The following is a 23,608-nucleotide window of genomic DNA, read 5'->3' as shown; positions in this document are numbered from 1 at the left end:
TTTTTTTTGGGAATAAATCCCACCACCCTCTCTGATTTACTTATTTTTCACTTTTCTGGTTTTGTAAATAGGGATTATTTGTGCAGGACAAGACTTGTCTACTCACAGAGTAGATCATCATTGCCTACAGCTGATGTGATTCAATCACAAATGTACAAATAGTTTGTAAAACTTTGGAAACCTATAAATGAGGAAATCACATTGAATTTATTCTAAAAAGTTATTATTGTTTTTATTTATTACTTTCTTAATTTTGTAATTACAAATTATTTTTGCATTTGTGATTGGACCATATCAATAGTAATAGAGATGATTTACTCATCCGTGAATAAAAAAATCTCGTGCATTTGTACATCAACGATCATAGGAGGACCTACTAATTGGTGAGTAGGCAAATCTTATCTGGACAAAAATAAATAAATTGCACTAACCTTTTATGAGGTTTTTCCAATATTTTTCTGAAATTCCCTCTTGTTTATCAAATTTTAATGCATGTAAGTGTAATTTGATGAACAAGAGGTGAGTTATGAAACCTGAAGAGAAATTATTGGTCTATTGCTTAATCAAGTCTTATTTTCTTTTCTTTTTTTTTTTTTTAAAAAAAAAAGAAAAGAAAAGTGTATTGTAGTTTTTTTGTTACTTTCCATTTTTACAAATAAACCTAACATACTATAGTTTTTATATCTTCCCATTTCATATTTTATCATATCTCCTAAATTAAATTTTTTTTAATTTTGTTTTATCTTTTGTACGAAATAATGCTTTTTGTTTATTATTTTAGTTTGTTACACAGTAAGCCCGATAAAAACAATTCAAAAAAAATGGTAAGGTGTTGTAATTTAATTAGAACAAGTTGTTTGATAATATTATTTAAATAATTTAGATATTGTTTAGTTGTGTTTCAATATCGCTTAAGAAGAGCTTCACCAAAAATGAAATAAAGTTTTAAATTAAGAAAAACACTTTTTAAAATCCAAATTATTGTCATTAAAGTTTTAAATTTCAGCGAACAATTATTATTCAGTCCTTAAAATTTTAATATTAAATATATTTTTTCTTCATCAAGCATAGAAGAGTAATTTCTGAAATATTCAAGAAAAAATTATAAAATAATAATGGAGTTTAATTTTTTAATTTCAAGAATAGTAGTAATATTTGATATTATTATTATTTTTTTAAAAGAGATAGAGCCGGTGCATCATTTCATAATTGACAAAAGGAAAAAAAACCCGGTTCACACACACGCCCGAACAACTTGAATTTTCTTCCTGCAAATGCAAAGATCTGGACGATGATGATGATGTTTCACTGAATCCCGAAAGCAAAGCCAATCAGAAGTCCGCCCATACCGTCTGTCGATTCCCCAGCCAAACCCTAGATCTGATATCAGTTGATTTGATCAGCCGTTGGCGGGGACGTCCTTAATCTGAATCTGGATCCACTGGATCGGAAAGATGCCGGTGGCTGCTTCCGCTGTATACTTCTTGAATCTCCGTGGCGATGTCCTCATCAATCGCCTCTACCGCGACGATGTTGGGTCTGCTCTCTCTCTCAACATATATGTATATATACACACACTATACATGTCATATATATTTACGTGTCTCAATTATTTGAATAAATTGTTGCTAAGATGCTTTCGAAGCTGGAGGTACGTGTTACATAAGTTATGTGCTGACTGCTCTTCTCTAGACACATATATATATATATGCTGGCAGTATATGAATCACTATTGTACTCACATATATTTTTTTTTAAAATTAATTTTTACTCTAAGATGTTCAGAATGTGCAGAGATAGAATACTTGTTTGTACACTTTAAAAACTGTATAAATTGTGGTCGGTAACAAGTTTTTTAGATTTTTATGCTTTGGTCTTCATTCAGAGAAGATTTTAGTTGCACCCAGTTCTTCAAATATATATATTTTTATTATTAAAATTTTGTTGGAGTTGTAATGCATAATTTGTGTATATAACTATTGTTTTTAGCTTGATGGTTTCGTTCTTTCACCATTTTGCATTAGTTAGTTACATATTTGTTCCATGTTTGTTAAGCACAGTAATATGTCTCCACTATTCCCACCTACACACTTTCCCTTGAAAAGAAAAATCTTCTGAAGGGCTTTTTCGTAATGCCATGCTTTCACATTGTACTAAATCGTTTCCCATTTTTTTTGTCCACTGAATGTGGTAGTTTTGGTTGAAATTATATATGAGTTCATCTGTTTACGGATAATAAATCACAAATCTAATTTTCCAAACCTCTTGCAATCACTTTTTCTTTGAGTTAATGTATCATATCAATTGATGATATTTGAATTAGTATTTCTTTGTTGATGCTAGGAACAATTCAATTTTATGAACATCCTTTCATAGCACTTAATGACATCCTAAATGTTATGAGGAGACAATTTAGCAAGATCATTTCAAATGTCATTTGGGGATGCTAATCTAGCAGTTGGGTGCTTCTTATGGATTTTTGGGTTCTGTGAAGCATTCTTTATGAAGAAATAATGTGTTGGCCAACAGAAATTTGAGAGACTGGGTTCGTGATCTGGGCCAAAGTGCCAAACATTAAAGAATTGGAGTTAAGGCTGTCTACAATGAATGAGATAATGGGGATTGAGGCTTTGCTTTTTAGAGTTGATGATTGAGAGGCTCAGTTAAGGTTTTATGATGGAAATAAAATTATATTGATTGAGGTGTAAGACTCTTTTTTGGTGTGAAATCAAATGGGCTGATTTTTGTATCAAATCAAGGGGAAAAGCTGGGATCAGTGGGAATCAATGAAAATTCAAAGAATTTGGAGCTTGAAATTTTGGCACAATTAGGTTAGGGTTTTATGATGCGGGGATAAGATTAAGATGGTTGAAGGGCTGATTGTGGTTATTACATCTATGCAAAAAGAGGATAATCGTTAAGGAAGGTTGTATCAAAGTGTCAGTTGAGTCATGGTACTTGCCTATTAATCTCGAGAGAGTGAGAGAGGGAGAGGGAGAAAGTGAAGATTAACTTTATATCGTCACCAAGGTCTTTAAGGATGCTCGCCTAGAAAATATCATGGAGTGTCTGAATTCAAATTTGTTTAATTTTCTTTGCAAGATATAATACAATAGAGCTTTCAAACTTAGAAACTCTTACAGGCACAGGACGCGTTAAGCCAAGGTTTTAAAACACGGTTGCAGTAACAGTGTCACAGTTGTAGAAAATTTCGACACTAAGAACCCTGATCAAAACAAATTGATATGCAAGCTTTTACTCCAGAATTCAATAGAACTATGCTTTTACTATTTTAAATGAATTTTATTGAAAATCCAAAGGTGATATCATACGAGGAATGACTTATAAATTAAATGTTAAGGCACTGTCAATAGTATGGGTGTATTAAAGTGTACTTTGCACTCTAAATTTATGGCTACAAATGCACATTAAAAAATAAACAAAAAAATGTCACATTCGCAAAAATACACACTGAAAGTTTAGAAATTGGAAATTAGTATAGCTGGAGTTGGCAAATGGAAATCTTATATATTAAGGGTTATACACTCTTACTTATTTGCTTGTTTCTCTTATTTTATTTTATTTTATTTTTCTTATTTCTCAATTAATTTTAATAATTTTCTGATTTTTTAAAGTTACTTTCTTATTAAAATTTTCTATGCAAAATTAATTTATATTAATATATGCATGATATGAAGTATGTTTCTAACTTCATATTATACACATGTACCAGTAGTTTACTAAAAATTTTAAAACTTACCAATTAATCTCAAGTTTGGAGTACTTAGAACGTAAATCTACCAAAATTCTCAAGTTTTCCATGTCTTAATTTGTAAATATTTTATGTGATAGGGTGGGTACAGGGTTTGAATTGTAAATCTGTTGGGGGATATAGTGGATTTTGTGGATACGTTGTCAGTATAGCGGGCCTTGTTGGCCCTTTGTGAAGTTGTTTCTGGAGGGACTCCAGAGCACTCTTTAATGAAATTTTACTTATAAAAAAAGGGTGAGGGCTTGGTTTTTTTTTTCTTTCTCTATTTTGATATTAAAATTTGGAGTAGAGAGGGAAACTAAAAAGAGGATGATTCAAGCCTTAAATCACGGTTGTCTTGGCCAAGTCAGGCCAAGACTCAATCGTATTGGTCAAGTCAGACCAAGTTTCAGTCTAGACAACAATGAGTTCCCAAATCATGGTCGTCTCGGTTGAGATTCAGCAGGGTCGATTGAGTAAGACCAAGTCTCAACTGACACAATATAAATTTAAATTTTGGCTGAAAATCTGAGCCAACTCGGCATAGTTTGGCAAGTTTCAAAACTATGCCAAGCTACTCAAAATAAAAATTTTAAGTGACTTTATACAACTTATTCTAAAGAAGCAAGATAACTGACAAAACCCATAACAGAACACCTTACTAATCTAGATACTGAACAAATATTCAATTACAAAATTACCCCTGGACAAAAAGTATTATTGAGTAAAGAAATCTTAGTGCTCCAAAATATCAAGTGGCTTTAAGCATAAACCTTAATAAGTGTGGCCCTCTATTATTTGGCAACTATGCTGGGTCTTGTTGGTTAACTAGTGGGACCAACATGATGTTGCCCTTTCTCTTCCTAACATACACTTGTAGGGACCCATCACAGTCTTTTCACGGTGAGTAGCAAGTTCTGTTCAATGCAGTCTAGATGTCAGTTCTTTAAATTCTTAGCTGTGCCTTTCTCGTTCAGATTGAAGGTATAGTGGCACTAAAGATCTTAAACACTATACCGCCATGGGGTTGTGCTGTTGCTTTAATAATGGTCTGAAGAAATTATTTTGTAACTTTGAATATCTTTTATCCTGGAAAACATACGTCTACTTCCTTTATTGGCGTCAAGTTATTCTTTGCATTTATTTCATGTTATAACTTTATCTATGTTTCTTTGTGTCAATACTTGCTTTTCTGTTAAAGTTTGTTTGGTATGCTTATGTCATCCCCACCACACATTCATTCTTTTGTCTTGATAGCTGCATTTTTTATGATTAAAATTTATTTTACAGAAGGTCCTGTATTTTTTTTATTGACACTAAATCAATTTTTTAGGGGAAATATGGTGGATGCCTTCCGGACGCATATAATGCAGACAAAAGAACTAGGTACCTGTCCCGTGCGGCAGATTGGAGGTTGCTCTTTCTTCTACATGAGAATAAGCAATGTCTACATTGTGATTGTTGTTAGCAGCAATGCCAATGTAGCTTGTGCATTCAAGTTCGTTGTTGAGGTAGTCAGCATCTTCTTGCTGCTTATGCTTTGTAATGGATTTGGCTTTGCCCGTTTTAAACTAAAATCCGTATCTTCAGCATTAACTAGGAAGTTGTGTTCCTTTTACCCTGTATATATCATGATGATGTTGTGCACTATTAGATTATTTGTGTACTACAGACGTTAGATTATTGCAATTCATATTCCTTTTAGTAGTTTGCTTGTCAGAATAACACCATTGGAAAATGTATTTTCCCCTCTCTTCCAATTTTTTTCTGCTTTTCATGCGTGTGAGCTCGTCATGCCTCTTCTAATACATCTTAACTACCTACTATTTTGTATACCCCTGCGCCCCTTCTTATAACATAGATAATTAGAATATGAAACAGACAAACTAACATGCAAGTTGTTAAAAATATGCGACATAAACTAACATACCCCTTCTTTTTATTTATTTCTTTATTTTTTAACACAAAGGGTTCACATACTATGCAGTTAGCGGATTTTAAGAACATGATATAGAATTAACTAGTGGAACTACTTTGACATAGTTACCCTTACAAATATGTTTAAGAGTTTTTTTTTTCCAATCCTCTTTTTGCCCTTAAAAAAATATTATGAATATATCCACTTCCTTAGAAGGAGTTATTTGAGGTGTGCAAGTGCTTGAAAGAAGATGGATAGAAGGCCTTTTTGATGTTCTAAGTTTGGAATTTGTTGATGCAGGGGAGTCAGATTGGTTAGAGAGAATGTCTGAGGAAGAGGTCTTAGACTTGTAACAGAAGTTATATGGGGATAAAAGCTCTCGGTTGGGATGAAATGTTGTTGACATTATATCAATCTGTTATTTGTTATTAAGGAATATTTTACAGGAATTATCCTTTTTTATAAAAAAAGAAGAAATATATTAGAGGAATTTTATAAGAGAGTTAACTTGTCAAGGTTGCTCGGATGGCATTGTCTCAGGGTTGCAACCTTGAGGTGATGAGGTCTCGAGTATGAGTCTGAGTTCAAGCAATTTTCATGGTTGATTGTGGATATTCGGGATTTATGTTGTAGTCACAAGTCTAAAGGGTGTCAGGCTAGAGCGGTTCCTCGTAACAAAAAAAAGAATGTGAGAGTTTTGTTAAGGGGTTGTTTTGAAGTGCTGGTTAATTAAAGGAAAATTTGGAAAGAGTCACAATATGATTTTTTATTTTCTTTTTGAAAAACGCAGATATCAGGTTTTTTCAATTGTGATATATCAGTTGATATATTCATGCTTTGATATTTCATTCCGAGCCCTGAAGTTTTGATTAAGGCAGCTTTTCATCCTTGAATGTGGAGGAGGATGATAGCTTTAGGTTAGTCATTTCAGTTGACATAATTGATTTATTTCTGATAGATGCATCACGTTTAAGGATATGAGCGATTTTATGTAATACTTCATTTTGTATCGTATAATGGTGCTGGGGACCTTATGGGTTTTTTGTTTCCTCTATCCATGGTTCATTGGCTGTTGTCTAAGTTAACATCGATTGATATTATGGGGGAAGATGGGGTTGGGATGTATACAAGAAGGGGGTTCCAAATGGATACTAGAGTCTACTTTCCGCCCTTTGGGTGCAGTTTGAAGGAGAGAAGTAGGAGATTTTATTAATATGTGAAAGAGAAAAAAATTGAAAATTCTTATCAGAAGGAGAGTTTTGCTGTGGGAATTTCTAAAGGTATCATGAGCAGTCACTCCTTTTTCTGATTTCTTGAGCTCTTAAATTTTTTTTTTTTGGTTTTGTTTTGCATACCTTGTGTATGCATAGCCTGTTTCTATATTTGTTTGTATATATATATATATATATAAATCTATTAATTGTCCATCAAAAAAGGAAGAAACAAAACGAAGTTCAAAGGTAGAATTGCATTATGTCTAAATTATTCATTTTGAACATGTCTGTTTTCAGTGGTGCTATCTTTTTTTTTTCTTTTTCTTTTTTTAAGCATGAGGATCTATCTGTTTATTTGGCTTAGATTTTTTCCTCAAAAAATTTCAAGTAATATTTATTGTAGATTGTATTGTTTTGGCAATCTGCTATACTCCTTGCATAATCCAAAGGGAATATTTGGAACCTTATTCACCAGGAAATTTTTAGTCTCACTTTTCATAGTTGGAAAATAATTTGTTTATGCATTTTAATAACCAATACTACGATTACTAATTTTGGTGCAAATTGATATGTGTAATTAATTTTGTATGCAGGCCGTTGCACTGTTCAAATCTTATTTTGGTGGGGCGTTTGATGAAGATGCTATTCGGAATAATTTTGTTTTGATCTATGAGCTGTTGGATGGTATGTTTTAAAGTTATTTATTTTAATGGAACTTGAGATGGTTATCCCTATCTGCTTCTCTTAACATTGTCTTTCAGTTTATAATATATTTAAATGCTGATGGATATGCTGTTGATATGTAGCATGTTTTACTGGAGTGCGTGTTTGAGTTTATTGTTAAAAGTAAATTTTGCATTAATAAGTATTAAAATGGACAAGGAGTATATAAAATAGAATAAAAATGCCCGAAACTAGATTGTCTGGAAAATCTCAAGATAATCACTCTTCACCCATCTAATTACACGAGGTACAAAAAATTTAAGGAACCTAATGCAGTCTCTTTTATTGTTCATTTATTGCCCTTTCGATCATCTGATGCTTTATTTATTTCTGGAGTCCATGATCTTCGTTTTGGAGCTAGAATGTCTGATTATTTGGATTGTTGTTATGCCGATTGTGTGTAGAATCAGTTTTTTCTGCTCACTCACCTACACAAGGTATGCACACACTTACATATATGAAAAAGGTGTAAGGCAAAACAAGTTGTCTGATTTCAGTATCAAAGTCCCCATATATTTCCATATATCCTTGATACTTACTTTCAAAATGCAGAGATCATGGACTTTGGTTATCCTCAAAATCTTTCTCCGGAAATTTTAAAGCTTTACATTACTCAGGAAGGTGTCCGGTCACCATTCTCATCCAAGGTTAGATGTGTGCTATGGTTATATATATATTTTTCTCTCTGTATATAAAAGTTTGGAGATACATGACAACTGTTACCTAAGACTTTTTTCTGATACGTTTTTTTTTTTTTTTTTTTATTTTTAATAAATATTATCTGATTTACCTTGAAGAAATGTGATTTCTTAATTTTTTACTTCCCTTTGAATATTGTATGGACAATTCTTCTGACTTGTTTCTGCCATATGTAAATTTATTATATATAAAGCCTGCAGACAAACCAGTCCCAAATGCAACATTACAAGTTACAGGTGCTGTTGGTTGGCGCAGAGAGGGCCTTGTTTATAAAAAGAATGAGGTATCTTATTTTTCTCATATGCTTCTTCTTGGTGAATATGGCTTTTCTGCTGGTTTTAACATTGATTTGTTAAGCAGGTGTTTCTTGATATTGTGGAAAGTGTTAATCTTCTTATGTCTTCAAAAGGTGGTAAACAGAGCTCATTTATTTTGCTTTATGTATTTCTGTCTTGTTGCATGGTAACAATTTGGTGAGTTACAGGCAGTGTTCTGCGTTGTGATGTAACGGGGAAAATTCTTATGAAGTGCTTCCTTTCTGGAATGCCGGATTTGAAGTTGGGATTAAATGATAAAATTGGCCTTGAGAAGGAGTCACAAGCTAAAGCACGTCCCACGAAGAGGTAGCTTCTGGAGGCCCTTCAGGGTTCTTTATTTCATTTGTTCGTATGAATTTTTATTTTTCCTATTTTCCAGTTTTTATTTTATTTTATTTACTTCTTCATTAGTTTCTTGTTTGTCCTTTACTTCATTAACGTTTGTTTGTGAGATAAACAATTATCTATTTATGTATGGTTTCCTAGAATGGTTTTGTAGTAACTTGTTCACTTGCCCTCTGAACATTGCTTGTATTTTTCGTCAAAATACAATCTTCAATATAGAAAATACCATTGGTATGATCCATTTGTAGATTTGTACCTTCATCCCCTTACTTTTGTTTAACAACTTCCTTTGGGGTTTAGTTTGATTTTTTGAGTTTGATTCCAAAATCATAGTCTACTTTGGTTTTTGTATGCTTTCTTCGTTGAACCAAAGATTATACTGTATAATTCATATGTGATCCCTGCTGTAAAAGATTAATATCAAAGTCAATATGAGTTGCATAACTATGTTGCTTGATTTATTTTGTTATTTCTATTGAAACAGTAACTCTTTTTCCTTTTTTTTTTCTTTTCTTTTCTTTGGTGTGTATTCTTTTTCTTCAAATTTTCTAAATTTGCATTTCTCATCTCAGAATCTCAGGAAAGCTTGCTTCCTTTTTTATGGTTGTTTCTGCTCATGTAAAGTGCTTTGGCCAAACATGTGTTCCTAGTTTGAGTCTTTGCATGATGGTTGCCTTGTATTTGATTTGGTCAGTCTTTGACAATGCTACCTTGTGCAGTGGGAAAACTATTGAGCTCGACGATGTTACATTCCATCAATGTGTAAATTTGACAAGGTTTAACTCAGAAAAGACTGTTAGTTTTGTGCCACCAGATGGTGAATTTGAATTGATGAAGTAAGCTCACAACCCTTCCTCATTTATATATGTTTTTACTTTTAGGTCTTTGATGTAGTTTATTTTAAATCAGCAAAGGCAGGGTGTGTAATGACATATTTCTTTAGTAAACTTTCTTCTATTCTGGGTGACTTGTAAAAAGTTACTTGTGTACACATGATTGTTGAACTATAAACAACTTTAAATTATGTATGAAGGTGAATTGTTGTTATTTTTTTTTTTCATTGTTCACTCCTGGAAAAGATGGATGAAGATGCCTCAGAAAAAATTCTCATGAAACTTACTTGGAGTGGATAATGCTCATGATGTCCACAATGAGATATATTATGACCTCGATTTTTACCAATTCCAGCATATCTTAACCATACATCTAGCCCTCTGTTCTTAATCTATGTAGTTCCTAACTTCACTAGATTGAAGGTTCATAGTGATTGCATTAATTACTTCTGTATTCCATCCCTTGTGTTACCTTGAGTTACACTTGTATTTTTAATTTGTATGTTTTGAACTGTCATCACTGTAATTGTTTTGGCACTACCTTTTGTGTGTGTATTACCTCCTTTGTGGTGCCCGAATGAGGATCCTTTTTCCACTTTATACTTAGGTGCATATGCATACATAAGTGGATTAATGATGATGGGCTCTTATTTGTCTTTCCTGCAGGTATCGTATTACCGAGGGTGTAAATCTTCCATTCCGGGTATTGCCAACTATTAAGGAACTGGGTCGGACGCGCATGGAAGTAAATGTTAAGGTATTCATTTAATCTACATTTTGAAATGGTTGTAAATGTTATAACCATGCATTTATCTTAATATTTCTTAATTTTCAGGTAAAAAGCGTATTTGGTGCTAAAATGTTTGCGCTTGGAGTTGTGGTTAAGATTCCTGTACCAAAACAAACGGCAAAAACAAGTTTCCAAGTGACGTCAGGTCGAGCAAAGTACAATGCAGCTATTGATTGCTTGGTTTGGAAGTGAGTATTTGAATAAGTTCTTTTGCATAATTTTATCACTTAAGTCCATTTTCAGTCTATTTAGTATGTTATGATCGTATAATGTTGTACGTGGAAGGTGAGTGCTTGATTTTTGTCTGATTGAAACATGGATTTACAGAGGATGTGTGTGTTGGGAAACGTGCTAGTTTTAAAAACTTTTCGAGGGATTTAAATTCATAGATCTTGATTCATCACATAGAGACAAGTTTTATGCAAAAATAAAACATGATGTATCATTCAATTAAAAGATTGAATACTTACATCAAGGTTTGAGTAAACCTTAGATCTCTCCTCTAAAGTGAATGTTCTCACTTATTGTAGATCCCTTTTGCTAGACACCTTTTCCATGGATCTCCATCTTCTTGGTAATTCTTTTGCCTTTAGGAATCACTCATATGCCTCCATGAATGACCTTGGAAAACTAGGCTTGTGGGAGCCTCCATTAGATGAGAACATAAACCCTAATTTTCTAGAGAGAGAAAATTTATTCCTTTTTCCTTCTCATAAAAATCACCCCCTAAAATATACATAGACCATGTATATTTATAGGCAACATAAAAATAAAGAAAAGGAAACAACAAATCCTTCTCCATCTCTAATTCATATGTCTCAAATCTAATATGATTCCAATATCAAGTTGGGCTATGAGTGAGAATCCATTGGGCCTATTATTTTATTGGCTACAATGAATTAATAATTGGCCCGGTCCATGGACCCAATTCAATTAATTCATAAATTAATTTCTACTCCACTAAAAGAAATTAATTGAACTCCAATTAAATAATAAATAACCTCTAAGTCAATATTGCACTTTGACCCCTCTATGCATAATTAGTTATCGGATAAATATAGCCATCAATCCGACTACTTAATTAATATATTTATTTTGGTACCTTTGATTATTTCTGGCTCGATCACAATAAAACATTTGTTTGACAAAAATAATAATTTAAATAAATAAATATATAATAAATCATTTTGTCTAAAAACACACGAAGGCCTTCGAATTTACTTTGTGATCAACCATAATCAATACAAAATAAATACAAGTAGCAATGATGCAAATATTGAAAATATAACCCTCTAACTATTAATTACATAACTACCCAAAGTGTCGGTTTAAGGATCCCGAAGAATCCGCCGAACAAATCAAAGTAATTATTAATTAATAAAAGAGTCTATACTTTTCTCATGCTTAAGAGTCAAATGCCATGACGGTGATAGGGAGTAATTGCATACGACGGCTCTCGCAATATATCTCAACCTAACGCGGATCCAGTTCAAGTCTTAATTAATTATGAGTCCATCCATAATTACCGACTATGAACAATTTATAATTACTATTTATATATCATGCATTGATTGTCATCACATACATATATATAAATATTTCTTGTAATTAACTGGACACTATCAATTTCATAGTGAATTGAAACATAATACATTGAATTCACCAATTATATAAATCATAAATATTTCAGATATGTCAGGAACATATGTCAATACAATCCAGATAGGAATTTGCTATGCCAGGGCATATAAATCCCAACAGCTCCCACTTGCCCTCATAGCCAATTCAAATTGCACCTAACTCCAATGTTATCCAGATGATGATCAAAATTATTGATCAATGACACCTTTGATAATGGATCAACAAAGTTGTGTTCCAATGCAATGTTTTAACTACAAGTGCATTTTCTTGCCGGACAATATCATGTCGAACGTGATACTTCCTCTCAGTGTATCTTGTTCCTCTATGGAACCTTGGGTCATTGGTTTGGACTACTTCTGCACTATTGTCACAATATAGCTCGATAGGCAGGCTAGTATGCTCCACAACCTCTAAATCAGTGAGATCAAACCAATAGGCTTATATTGCCACCTTTAAGGCTGCAATATGTTCCACCTGCAGGTTTGAGTCAACAGTTGAAATCTGCTTGACAATCTACCAACTGATTTCCCTTCCATTAAGTGAACATACACTAAGTCATGAACCTCATAGTATCTACTTCTGATTGAAAATCAGAACTAGCATATCTGACTAGGACCATATCATCACATCCATAAATGAGTATGATATCATTGATTCTCCTTAGGTACTTAATGATATTTTTCACAATAGACCAGTTGTCAAGTCCAGTATTGGACTGATCTCTACTGACTATCCCTACCATGTAGCGGATGTCCTGTTTGGTATAGACCATGGCATATATGAGACTCTCATATGCCGAAACATATTGTTCCAGTCTCATTTGCTCAATCTCCTCTGCTAGTTTTGAAAAACTACTTACTAGAGAGAGCGATCCATATCAATAAAGCAAGAACTCATTCTTTGAGTTATGCATACCAAACCTGGTCAAAACTTTATCAATGTAGGATTATTAAGATAAGCCTATTTTCCTTTTAACCTGATCTTGCAAAAGCTTGATCCTAGGAATATAGCTTACATCTTGAAAATTCTTCATTTAAAAGTAATTGAACAACTACCTTATAATTGATGACAAAACTTCCACGTCATTATAAATGAGTAGGATGTCATCAATATATAGAATTAAGAAAAATAATGACATTCCCTTGTACACTCATGATTTATTCACTAAGAAATCTTCTGGTATCTTTTTGTAGATTAACTTGCCTTCCATAGGAATCACCCTACTAGAAAATTCTACAAGATCTCAGAATTTATTAGAATACATAGATTCCAACTCTGATTTCATAGTAACTCACCAAAACGATCTGTATCCACATCGGTTCACGCTTCCGTGTAGCTTACTGGGTCCAACTCATGTTTAACAGGGATGTCCATAATGGTCTCACCTAAAAACATGATTCTGTCGAATTGGATGATAATCCTCCCACTACATCAATGTACCGATGCAAGAATCTGTGTAGTAGATGATGCTAACGCATCAATAGGGAATTCATATATTATTCTCAATCTCTATAATAAGTGTGTTCACATGTGGTACACCTGGTACTCATACCAAATTCTCTAACATTATGCTACTAGGTATGTGATTCATAATATGATTCTCCTATAGATTAACAGTGAGTGAAAACAATCAACTTTTATCTTTGAGATCATAAAATAATCCATCCTAGTGACATTTAGAGTAGCTATCAAATCTAGCATGCCTATGATCTGATTCCAACTTACTTGTCCATATCAAACGCACGTGTGCAAGACTACCCCATATGTGCATATGATTCAAACTAATATTTAGTCAAAAACACAGCTCAACGGTATCCTTGAGACAGACTAAGATGGAATGCAGTTCATAATGCGCATCGATGTCATTAACGCTAAACTCTTAAATGAAAGAGATAATGTGGCATTACTGATCATAGATCTAACCATGTTAAGTGGAATTCTGTTATTCCTATTTGACACCTAAATTAATTTAGCGTCAATTGCGGAAAACTGGTACACAACACCCTCATTGACCATATAGTCTTTGCACTATCCCAAGAAATACTCAAATACTCGATCAGATCGAAGTGTCTTGATAAGTTTACCTAATCTGAGCTCCACATCAGTCTTGACCCTCTCGGAATATACCAAAAGTATAAGACTTGTGTCGCAACAGGTAAATTTATCCAAAACGTGAGTAATCTTGATTGGATGTTCATAAGACCACACGTGTCAGTGTGTACCGACTCCAATTGTCCTTTATGTCTATTTCATCTGGCTGATTAAGCCCTAAGAGTTATCTATCCTTCAAAACAGGGTTCACAAGTTTGGTTTAGGCTCCCCTGCCTTACTAGGTAATAAACCTTCTTTGACCAATCTTTGAATCTTATTTTGATTGATAACAACCCAAAAATAGACACTAAAAATACAATGAGTCAGGAATAACAATTTTTTTCTTAAACATTCAATCTAGAAGATGCAACATTAGTTTCTACATCCTGCAAATCTTAAGAGTTTGTGATTATAGTATATTAACCATCTTTCAATGCACCAGAAGCAATCGCATATCTCTTCAATTTTATAAAACCAGTTTTACAAAATAACAACACAGTTTTTATAAACCAAAAGTGAAATAAGAATGAGATTGTGTTTCACTTCTGTGCATAAAGATAGTTCTCTAATACTAATATCCTCATACTCTCTAATTTCAGATGTAATACTCCCACTGACTTAACTACAACCTTGGCATCAGGTCAAAAGATAAATATATATCCATATCATCAAGGCTTCTGGATTCCTGAAATCCTTACAATAAATTGCAAACATGTTTAGTGGCTCCAGAATCTATCCATCAGGAATTAATAGACGCAACCACATAACATGGCTCAATGATTAAATATATATTTTCCTATGCCACGTCATTGCTTAAACAGTTCGTCCTTTAGTGTTTTAGTTAGCGACAAAAGAAACAGGTTTCTTCGCCCTCAACCCACACTGCCTTATTCCCTTTAACCTTTTTGAATACCCATGTTTTGTGCTAGTCTAGTCCTATTATCATCATTCTTCTTTGCTTTGCCCGTCCACTTGGGCCTAGAAGAAGATGGTATAGACTAGGTTAGATTGATAGGAACGCCCATACTCTTGATTATCCCTTCATCTGTTACCAATTCTATAAGAATATCAGCGAGTGTGAACTCAAACTGATTCCTTATTTAGTTCACTCTAACAGAGTCGAATGAGTTTGGTAACAAGGCAATAATCATGTCAACTTGAAACTTACCACCCAAGTCAGCCTTATTGATCTCCAGCTAATTTTTAAATAATAAACAATCATTTTCCAAAATTTGATTTCAAACTGGAGTTCATCAGGCTATCTTGATGGTATTTAAATTTGACACAGTACTTAGGCATATGCTCTATCTAATCTCACCAAAATATCTCATTGACATTTAATATGATGCTTGAAGAAAATAAAATAATACAAATGTTAGCTTTGGAGTATATTCGAGCTAAACTCTAGAATATTGTACCAAGTCATATCATTTGCCTTATCTAATTTATTAAAAGCATTAATGTCAAATTTGGTATCTCAAAGTAAAAGAGATAGGTATAGGAGTAATAAACACATTTTGTACCCTTACGTTGTGAATAAAATATCTAAGTTCATTTTCCAGTCATTATAAATAAGGTCCAATATCATAGAATATGTAAGCAAGTAGATAAACTGGATTAGACATAATTAATCTGAATATAAATGCATTCATACAACATGCAAGGTGAATTATTAATTCTGTCATGCAATTTTAAAATTAAAATGAGTTTGTTAACCACATAATATAATAAATCTCAATCGAACAAGAGATCATTATCATTATTGGTGAACAATCCCTTTTAATTAATGCGGGTCCCTCAACTCTGTAGCATAATAAATCAACCAATCAATATGTCAATAACTTATCCTGTTGGAGGAGTTCATTATTACTATTGTTGAGATTCATTTACTATTAGGTGAGCACTTCCATTAAAATAATAATATGTGGGTCCCTTAACCACTGCATGAAAAATCGAATAACCAATACGCCAATAACTTATTCGGTTGGCGAAGTTCATTATTGCTATTGGCAGTCAAATCCCATCATTTCCATATCTCTTAAGACAATGCCTTGTCTATCATATGAAATGATTCCCGATTTAATTTAGCCTTTCTAAAATCACCTAGTATAGACCACTTCGTTGGGAAGCTAATACTATTGATTTTAGATTGAGTGTATAACGTTATTAAAACTCTAACGAAAAATTAAACATTAAATATGTTATCATTATAATCTAGACTCTTTAAATCATGCGTAGGGCCTTATTTTTAAAGATCTAATTACAATGAACATTTAATATTTGTATTTTCATGAGACAACCATTCTTGTAATATTAAGACTCTTCAAATCATGCGTGAGGCCTTATTTTTGAAGATCTAATTACAATGGTGTTAATAACAAAGGCCATGGGGCAATGTATAAAAATCCCCGCTCCCACTCAATTTTTAATCATTCATAATTAGGGTTTTCATTTTATTCATTTACATGATATAATGCACGCAAAACGTCTTGATTTTAATCCAATTAAATTTAGAAAATATTTGGACTTTAAACGATTCACTAATATTTAATTTGAAGCACACTTTAAAAATAATTTACAAAAACAATTTTTCGTTTCCCAATAAGTGCCCTCAAATTAATTAGTAATCTAATCCAATTAATTTTCATAATTTAATTAATATAAATCAAGCCATTTAAATAAATATCATGGATCCAATGCATGAACAATAATAATTAGCAATTAATTATTTCATGCATCACATACAAACAATAAATGACAGATAAAGCAAATTAAATGGCCAATGGATTCAGCTTTTAACATTTAAAAACTATTCTTGCTGTACGGGCATCCTTCAACTGTCTGTAAACACCCATAGGAAGCTTGTACGCGTCAGGAGAAGCAAAACGCCGCTTGAAACGAGCCCGGAGGACCTCACACGCGCTGGCACGCGCCTAGGGCGAGCTGCACGTGCTCCCACGCGTTGCCACGCGCCGGCACGCGCCTGGGGCGCGTGGAATGCACACTCACGCGCTCCCACGCGCCTGGGGCGCGTGGGACGCGCCTCCACGCGCCTTCACGCGCGTGGAGGTCAAGCTCCCTTGGCTGGCGCGTGCAATGCACGCGCCAGCATGTGCACTCTCCTGGCGCGTGTGGAACACGCGCCAGGCTCACCATCTTGACGCCACACCTGATCCGGGCCACCTCCGACGCCCCTTCTCGCCGCCGGCGAAGCTCCGGCCACCGGAAAAACGCCGGAAAAATTCCAAAAAATCCAAAAAAATGCCAGAAAATTAAATTAAGCCTTAAAAAATTCCAAAAAAATTCCAAAAAATTCGGAAAAATTCGGAAAAATTCCAGAAAATTACTGAAGCATAATTTAACCCTTTTGGACCTTCTTGAAGCTTCATAGCATCCTTTGACGAAGATTACATGGCTTTAAAAATATTTACAATTTGAAATACAATGGAAAAAATTAAATTACATCATTGAACTTTCAAACGGCTAAATCAAAGCCTTAATTACATTCATCCAAAGATAAAATTACATTAATTTAACCTATAAGCTTCATCCATGGCCCAACCATACATCATCATTCATTCACAATTATTCATACATCATTATGTATCAATATATATCAACATATTAAATCATACATCAACATACATCAATAAAAATATATATGAATATAATTTTGGATCCATGAATGATGATTTTCATAAAATCATGATCTCTAGTAATGAATCAAACCATGCTCTGATACCACTATTGGGAAACGTGCTAGTTTTAAAAACTTTTCGAGGGATTTAAATTCATAGATCTTGATTCATCACATAGAGACAAGTTTTATGCAAAAATAAAACATGATGTATCATTCAATTAAAAGATTGAATACTTACATCAAGGTTTGAGTAAACCTTAGATCTCTCCTCTAAAGTGAATGTTCTCACTTATTGTAGATCCCTTTTGCTAGACACCTTTTCCATGGATCTCCATCTTCTTGGTAATTCTTTTGCCTTTAGGAATCACTCATATGCCTCCATGAATGACCTTGGAAAACTAGGCTTGTGGGAGCCTCCATTAGATGAGAACATAAACCCTAATTTTCTAGAGAGAGAAAATTTATTCCTTTTTCCTTCTCATAAAAATCACCCCCTAAAATATACATAGACCATGTATATTTATAGGCAACATAAAAATAAAGAAAAGGAAACAACAAATCCTTCTCCATCTCTAATTCATATGTCTCAAATCTAATATGATTCCAATATCAAGTTGGGCTATGAGTGAGAATCCATTGGGCCTATTATTTTATTGGCTACAATGAATTAATAATTGGCCCGGTCCATGGACCCAATTCAATTAATTCATAAATTAATTTCTACTCCACTAAAAGAAATTAATTGAACTCCAATTAAATAATAAATAACCTCTAAGTCAATATTGCACTTTGACCCCTCTATGCATAATTAGTTATCGGATAAATATAGCCATCAATCCGACTACTTAATTAATATATTTATTTTGGTACCTTTGATTATTTCTGGCTCGATCACAATAAAACATTTGTTTGACAAAAATAATAATTTAAATAAATAAATATATAATAAATCATTTTGTCTAAAAACACACGAAGGCCTTCGAATTTACTTTGTGATCAACCATAATCAATACAAAATAAATACAAGTAGCAATGATGCAAATATTGAAAATATAACCCTCTAACTATTAATTACATAACTACCCAAAGTGTCGGTTTAAGGATCCCGAAGAATCCGCCGAACAAATCAAAGTAATTATTAATTAATAAAAGAGTCTATACTTTTCTCATGCTTAAGAGTCAAATGCCATGACGGTGATAGGGAGTAATTGCATACGACGGCTCTCGCAATATATCTCAACCTAACGCGGATCCAGTTCAAGTCTTAATTAATTATGAGTCCATCCATAATTACCGACTATGAACAATTTATAATTACTATTTATATATCATGCATTGATTGTCATCACATACATATATATAAATATTTCTTGTAATTAACTGGACACTATCAATTTCATAGTGAATTGAAACATAATACATTGAATTCACCAATTATATAAATCATAAATATTTCAGATATGTCAGGAACATATGTCAATACAATCCAGATAGGAATTTGCTATGCCAGGGCATATAAATCCCAACAGTGTGACCTTTTCTTGTTACCTGATCAAGGTGTTGGTGCAAGGCAGTAATGGAGTTTAGTGCAATGATATCTATTTGTGCCTAGGAACTTCTTTAACACTCATTTAGGCATTGATTTATTAACATTAACAGGGAGATTGTCGTCAATAATAATACTGATGAGACGCCTAGCAAACATGTATAGTTATATGTGCAATGTATATATATAAGAAGGTTGAAGCTCATGGAAACATGAAAAAAAAAAAAAAAAAAAAAAAATTTCTTAGAGCATCTTTTAAAACATGCTTGGTCATAAGCATATACCAAAAGCATAATTTTTTTATTTATCTTTGTACAAGTTCATAAATAGTATTTTGTTTTTCAGATCATCTAACTTTTAGAATTTTAAATCACACTTCATTTGAAAATGTTCCTTACATTCTAATGGATGCCATCTAATTATTTGCAGCAAACAATTCTTCTATTTTCTGAATATTTTGTTTCATACACTAATTATGGAAGATAATAGACTCGTTAATATCAATGTATAGCATTTTTTAAGACATTCATATTCTAATTTTCAATGTGTTAATTCAAAGAGCTCTTATGCTTCTGCAAATTTGTTTGCTTGTTAAATCTTGATCACTTTATCTATTTAATGTCCATTTTGGTTACATGGATGCATGTTAAGAGTTGATATTATGTTTTGGCCAAATACGAGTTACAAAATATGTCCTAATGTCCTGTATTTTTGCACGTCTGATGTACAACTTCCATGATTAACTTAACTCCAATTTCTTAAATTTTTAGGAGTTTCTAAAAATGACGAAATAGTTTTTACTTTTACCTTTTGTTTTTGCTCCATCTTGCAATGCTTCATCTTTCATTTTAGTGTGCTGCTGTTGATCTATGTAACGTTCTTTGAAATTTTTAGGATAAGAAAATTTCCTGGACAAACTGAGCCAACCTTGAGTGCGGAAATAGAGTTGATTTCCACGATGGCAGAAAAGAAGTCTTGGACTAGACCACCAATTCAGATGGAATTCCAGGTGCCTAACTGATTGCATATTACAGCTTGTTTAAAATGGTTTTACTTAATAGTAGTTCACTTGTCTGATGTCTCATGGAAATGAATAGAATGCATTGGCATGGTCCTTGATCATCTTAACTACCCCACAATTAATAAGCAATGGTTCCACCTCTCATCTACGGTGTGTGTTCTATTTGTCTCCCATAAAAGCTCCCTCTTCATGGATGTTGATTCTTTGGAATAAGGAGTTTAAAAATCTTTATACATTTATTATGAATAAAATAATGGCTTACTTTTCTTTTCAATGTTTTTGTAGTGGCGGTAAGATAAAATTTAGATCTAACAAAAATAAAGAGTTTTTGGATCTGGGGTTTCTTTGTTCCTGGATCTTATGCTCTTCTCCTAAAGCTTATGATCTGTTCATACTCGAGCTTTGTTTTTTCCTATTTGATTTCTTTTTAATTTTAAATATTGTCTTCTGCGTCAACCCTCCTTTCCCCCAAACCAAAGATTTAAAAGGGAACAAAAGAAGGAAAAAACACCCTTTGGGTGGGTGGGTAGTAGGGAGATCATACATGGTGTTATTACTACTTGCTATTGTTATTCATACTTAAAGAAACAAAATTAAACCTGAAATTGTATGATGTAATGGGACTAACTATAGTTTCATGCAAATCCTTGGCGAGCTTACATGACTTGCCTTAAAGATTGTCCACATAATGGCACAGAGGTTTTGTCTGATTCGATTACATTTTTGCAGGCTGGTGTTGGTTTAAGATTTTAAAGAATTTGTACTAGTTCCATTTGTTTTGAGTCTCCTTAAGCCATCTACATATTGAACCAATCATTTCCTTTTTATTTTTATTTTTTATGGAAAAAGGTACAAAATAAATAAGGTGAAGCAAGTTTGATGTAAAATATAATCCTCATCAGTATTTAAAATTCATAGCGTCTTTAACATTTTAATGTAGGTATTTCTGTCACATAGCTACTATATATAACATGCGCATGGACATCATCCTTTGTATAGTAGAATAATTAATATTCCTGCCTTTTCAGGTTCCTATGTTTACAGCATCTGGATTACGTGTCCGTTTTCTTAAGGTAAATTTACTGGAGTTAGTGGTATATAAACCTTTTAGCTATTGTAAATGTAGCTTCACTTTCTAAGCTCTCTGCAGGTATGGGAGAAGAGTGGGTACAACACTGTTGAGTGGGTTCGTTATATTACCAAAGCTGGTTCTTATGAGATTAGGTGTTAGAGACATACGAATGCTGCTCTGAATTTTTTTTCGAGGACTTGTCGTTTTAATGGTGTAACATTTTGAAGCTATTGTGCCGGGGTTAAAAGAAATTATTGCATAAATTACCCTGATACGGTATGGAGATCTCCTGGAAAAGGATGCAGGTTCTTATATTCTTTGAGGCATTTCTTGTTTCCTTCCCAGTTCCGTCGATGATAACACATGGCGAGAAATTTGGTTTCGTCAATTTGTGCTGTAAAGGCTAATCCTTCATCAGGACTGGAAGAGTATGAGTTTTCTTTTCTGATGCTTTGTGTGTGTGTGTTTTCCTTTTCTCTGTCCTAGTTTTCTTGTCATAAATATTGTACTTGTTTTGAACATGAAAGAGGAATTGAGAGAGTTTTACTGGTGATGTCGAAAGTAAAATTGTAAAGAGACTTGCAATTTGATAATTTGATTATCACATCATTATTCTTTTGTTTTTTTGCTGGTAAAGTTTGCAATTACAGCTATTGCTTAATTCTACCTAATATTTGTCACTATTTATTGATAATAATGATAAATTTTGGTACTTTTTACAGGTATTAGTGAATGAATACCAGTTTCAGTTTGATTGGTGAAACATATATTCATTTGAATCAAGTTTTTGTTTTTTTTTTTTGTGTTTTTTTTTTTTTTTTTTTTGTTTTTGGAAAGTTTCATTTGAATGAGTTGTCAAGAGTGACAAGCCGAGAGAAGTAAATTTGTGTAAATAATACCAAAAGTAGTATTTACGTGACAAAACAAAAAACCCAAAAGTAGTATATGTTATATCTACTTGAATCCGAATCTTATTTGTCTGGTAAAACGATATTAGAGTCCGTGTTTGGTCTTTGAGCAAACACTTCAATTTTGCTTTTTCTATTTTGATTTTTTAAAATTATATAGGTATGTCTTAACTTTAGTCTTTGACCTAACACTTCATTTTTGCTTTTTCTATTTTGATTTATTAAAATCATATGGGTGTGTCCTAACTTTAGTCATGCAATTCTTCTAAACAGTCACATGTTCCAAGCATGACTCGATAAACTTTTTTGTGTGACCTAGATTCTAATCCTTTAACCATTTTATTGTTACTTATTTTTTAATTTTATTTTATAACATGTGTATAAACCCTTAACAATTAAAACTTTATGTTAAGAAGTAAAGCAAAATGATTTTAATTAAATAATTTTTTTTTTTATTATTATTAATTTTTTTTTATGAAGGGATGTGAGTTTAAAGAAAGAGGTTTATTGAGATGGAGTCCCGCAACTCAAGGGGTTATTTGATTAAAGGTAGGAGAAACTATTTTGTTGCAAATTACTCCACAATTTTTGAGTTTTTACATTTTTTGTTGACATTGATTTTAAATTACTCATTTAACCTTATTATTCCAAATCCAAATGTACAATGGTCACCTAATCAATTCATATTGATAAAATTCAAACCCAAATGACTACATTTTAAGTTATTACCCTTTAAAACGATTGAATACAAAATATGTTCATTTCAAAACTTTCAATCCAATTGGAGTCTTAACTTAATTGCTGAGCATGTTGAATGCAAGTGTGGTAGTAATTTGTATTTGATAATTGAACTTTTTAAAAGAATGAAATAATAACCACTTAATTATGGAAAAAAAAACTTAAATAACTGAGGCGAGTATACATGTATGATTAATTGACTAGCATGCAATTAATTGAAATCATAGAGGTCCTGGAGAAATCATAAAAATATATATCATTAATAGAAATATTAATAAATTTATTGAGAGATACTATCTATAGTCACGATTTACATTAACTTTGGGAATATAATAATTGGGATTTTGACGTGTTATGTAAT

General features: G+C 32.7%; 1 protein-coding gene across 1 annotated transcript; it reads left to right on the top strand.

Annotated features, from left to right (window-relative positions):
* Window positions 1–1,210: 1,210 nt before the first annotated feature.
* LOC132283142 (AP-2 complex subunit mu) lies at window positions 1,211–22,223 on the top strand. The gene is made up of 13 exons (XM_059785051.1): window positions 1,211–1,537; window positions 5,085–5,262; window positions 7,477–7,567; window positions 8,159–8,253; window positions 8,499–8,588; window positions 8,666–8,714; window positions 8,790–8,928; window positions 9,687–9,803; window positions 10,467–10,557; window positions 10,636–10,778; window positions 20,403–20,517; window positions 21,558–21,602; window positions 21,680–22,223. The coding sequence occupies exons 1-13, from the start codon at window positions 1,455–1,457 to the stop codon at window positions 21,758–21,760; spliced, it is 1,317 nt and encodes a 438-aa protein (XP_059641034.1). The 5' UTR covers window positions 1,211–1,454; the 3' UTR covers window positions 21,761–22,223.
* Window positions 22,224–23,608: the final 1,385 nt, after the last annotated feature.

This window comes from Cornus florida, unplaced genomic scaffold (genome assembly GCF_030987335.1).
Source record: "Cornus florida cultivar Cherokee Brave unplaced genomic scaffold, ASM3098733v1 CherokeeBrave_3.0.0_Hap2_Chr11, whole genome shotgun sequence".
In the NCBI taxonomy this organism is placed as follows: Eukaryota; Viridiplantae; Streptophyta; class Magnoliopsida; order Cornales; family Cornaceae; genus Cornus; species Cornus florida.
The sequence above is the reverse complement of the archived record's forward strand: the minus strand, read 5'-3'. Positions and strand labels throughout refer to the sequence as shown.

Bases quoted from the DNA above. Each gene is read 5' to 3' on its own strand.
- LOC132283142 (XM_059785051.1), top strand. From the start codon at position 1,455: ATGCCGGTGGCTGCTTCCGCTGTATACTTCTTGAATCTCCGTGGCGAT. The intron at 8,254-8,498 runs GTTAGATGTGTG...TTATATATAAAG, and splicing joins GGTCACCATTCTCATCCAAG to CCTGCAGACAAACCAGTCCC. The intron at 8,715-8,789 runs GTGGTAAACAGA...GGTGAGTTACAG, and splicing joins TCTTCTTATGTCTTCAAAAG to GCAGTGTTCTGCGTTGTGAT.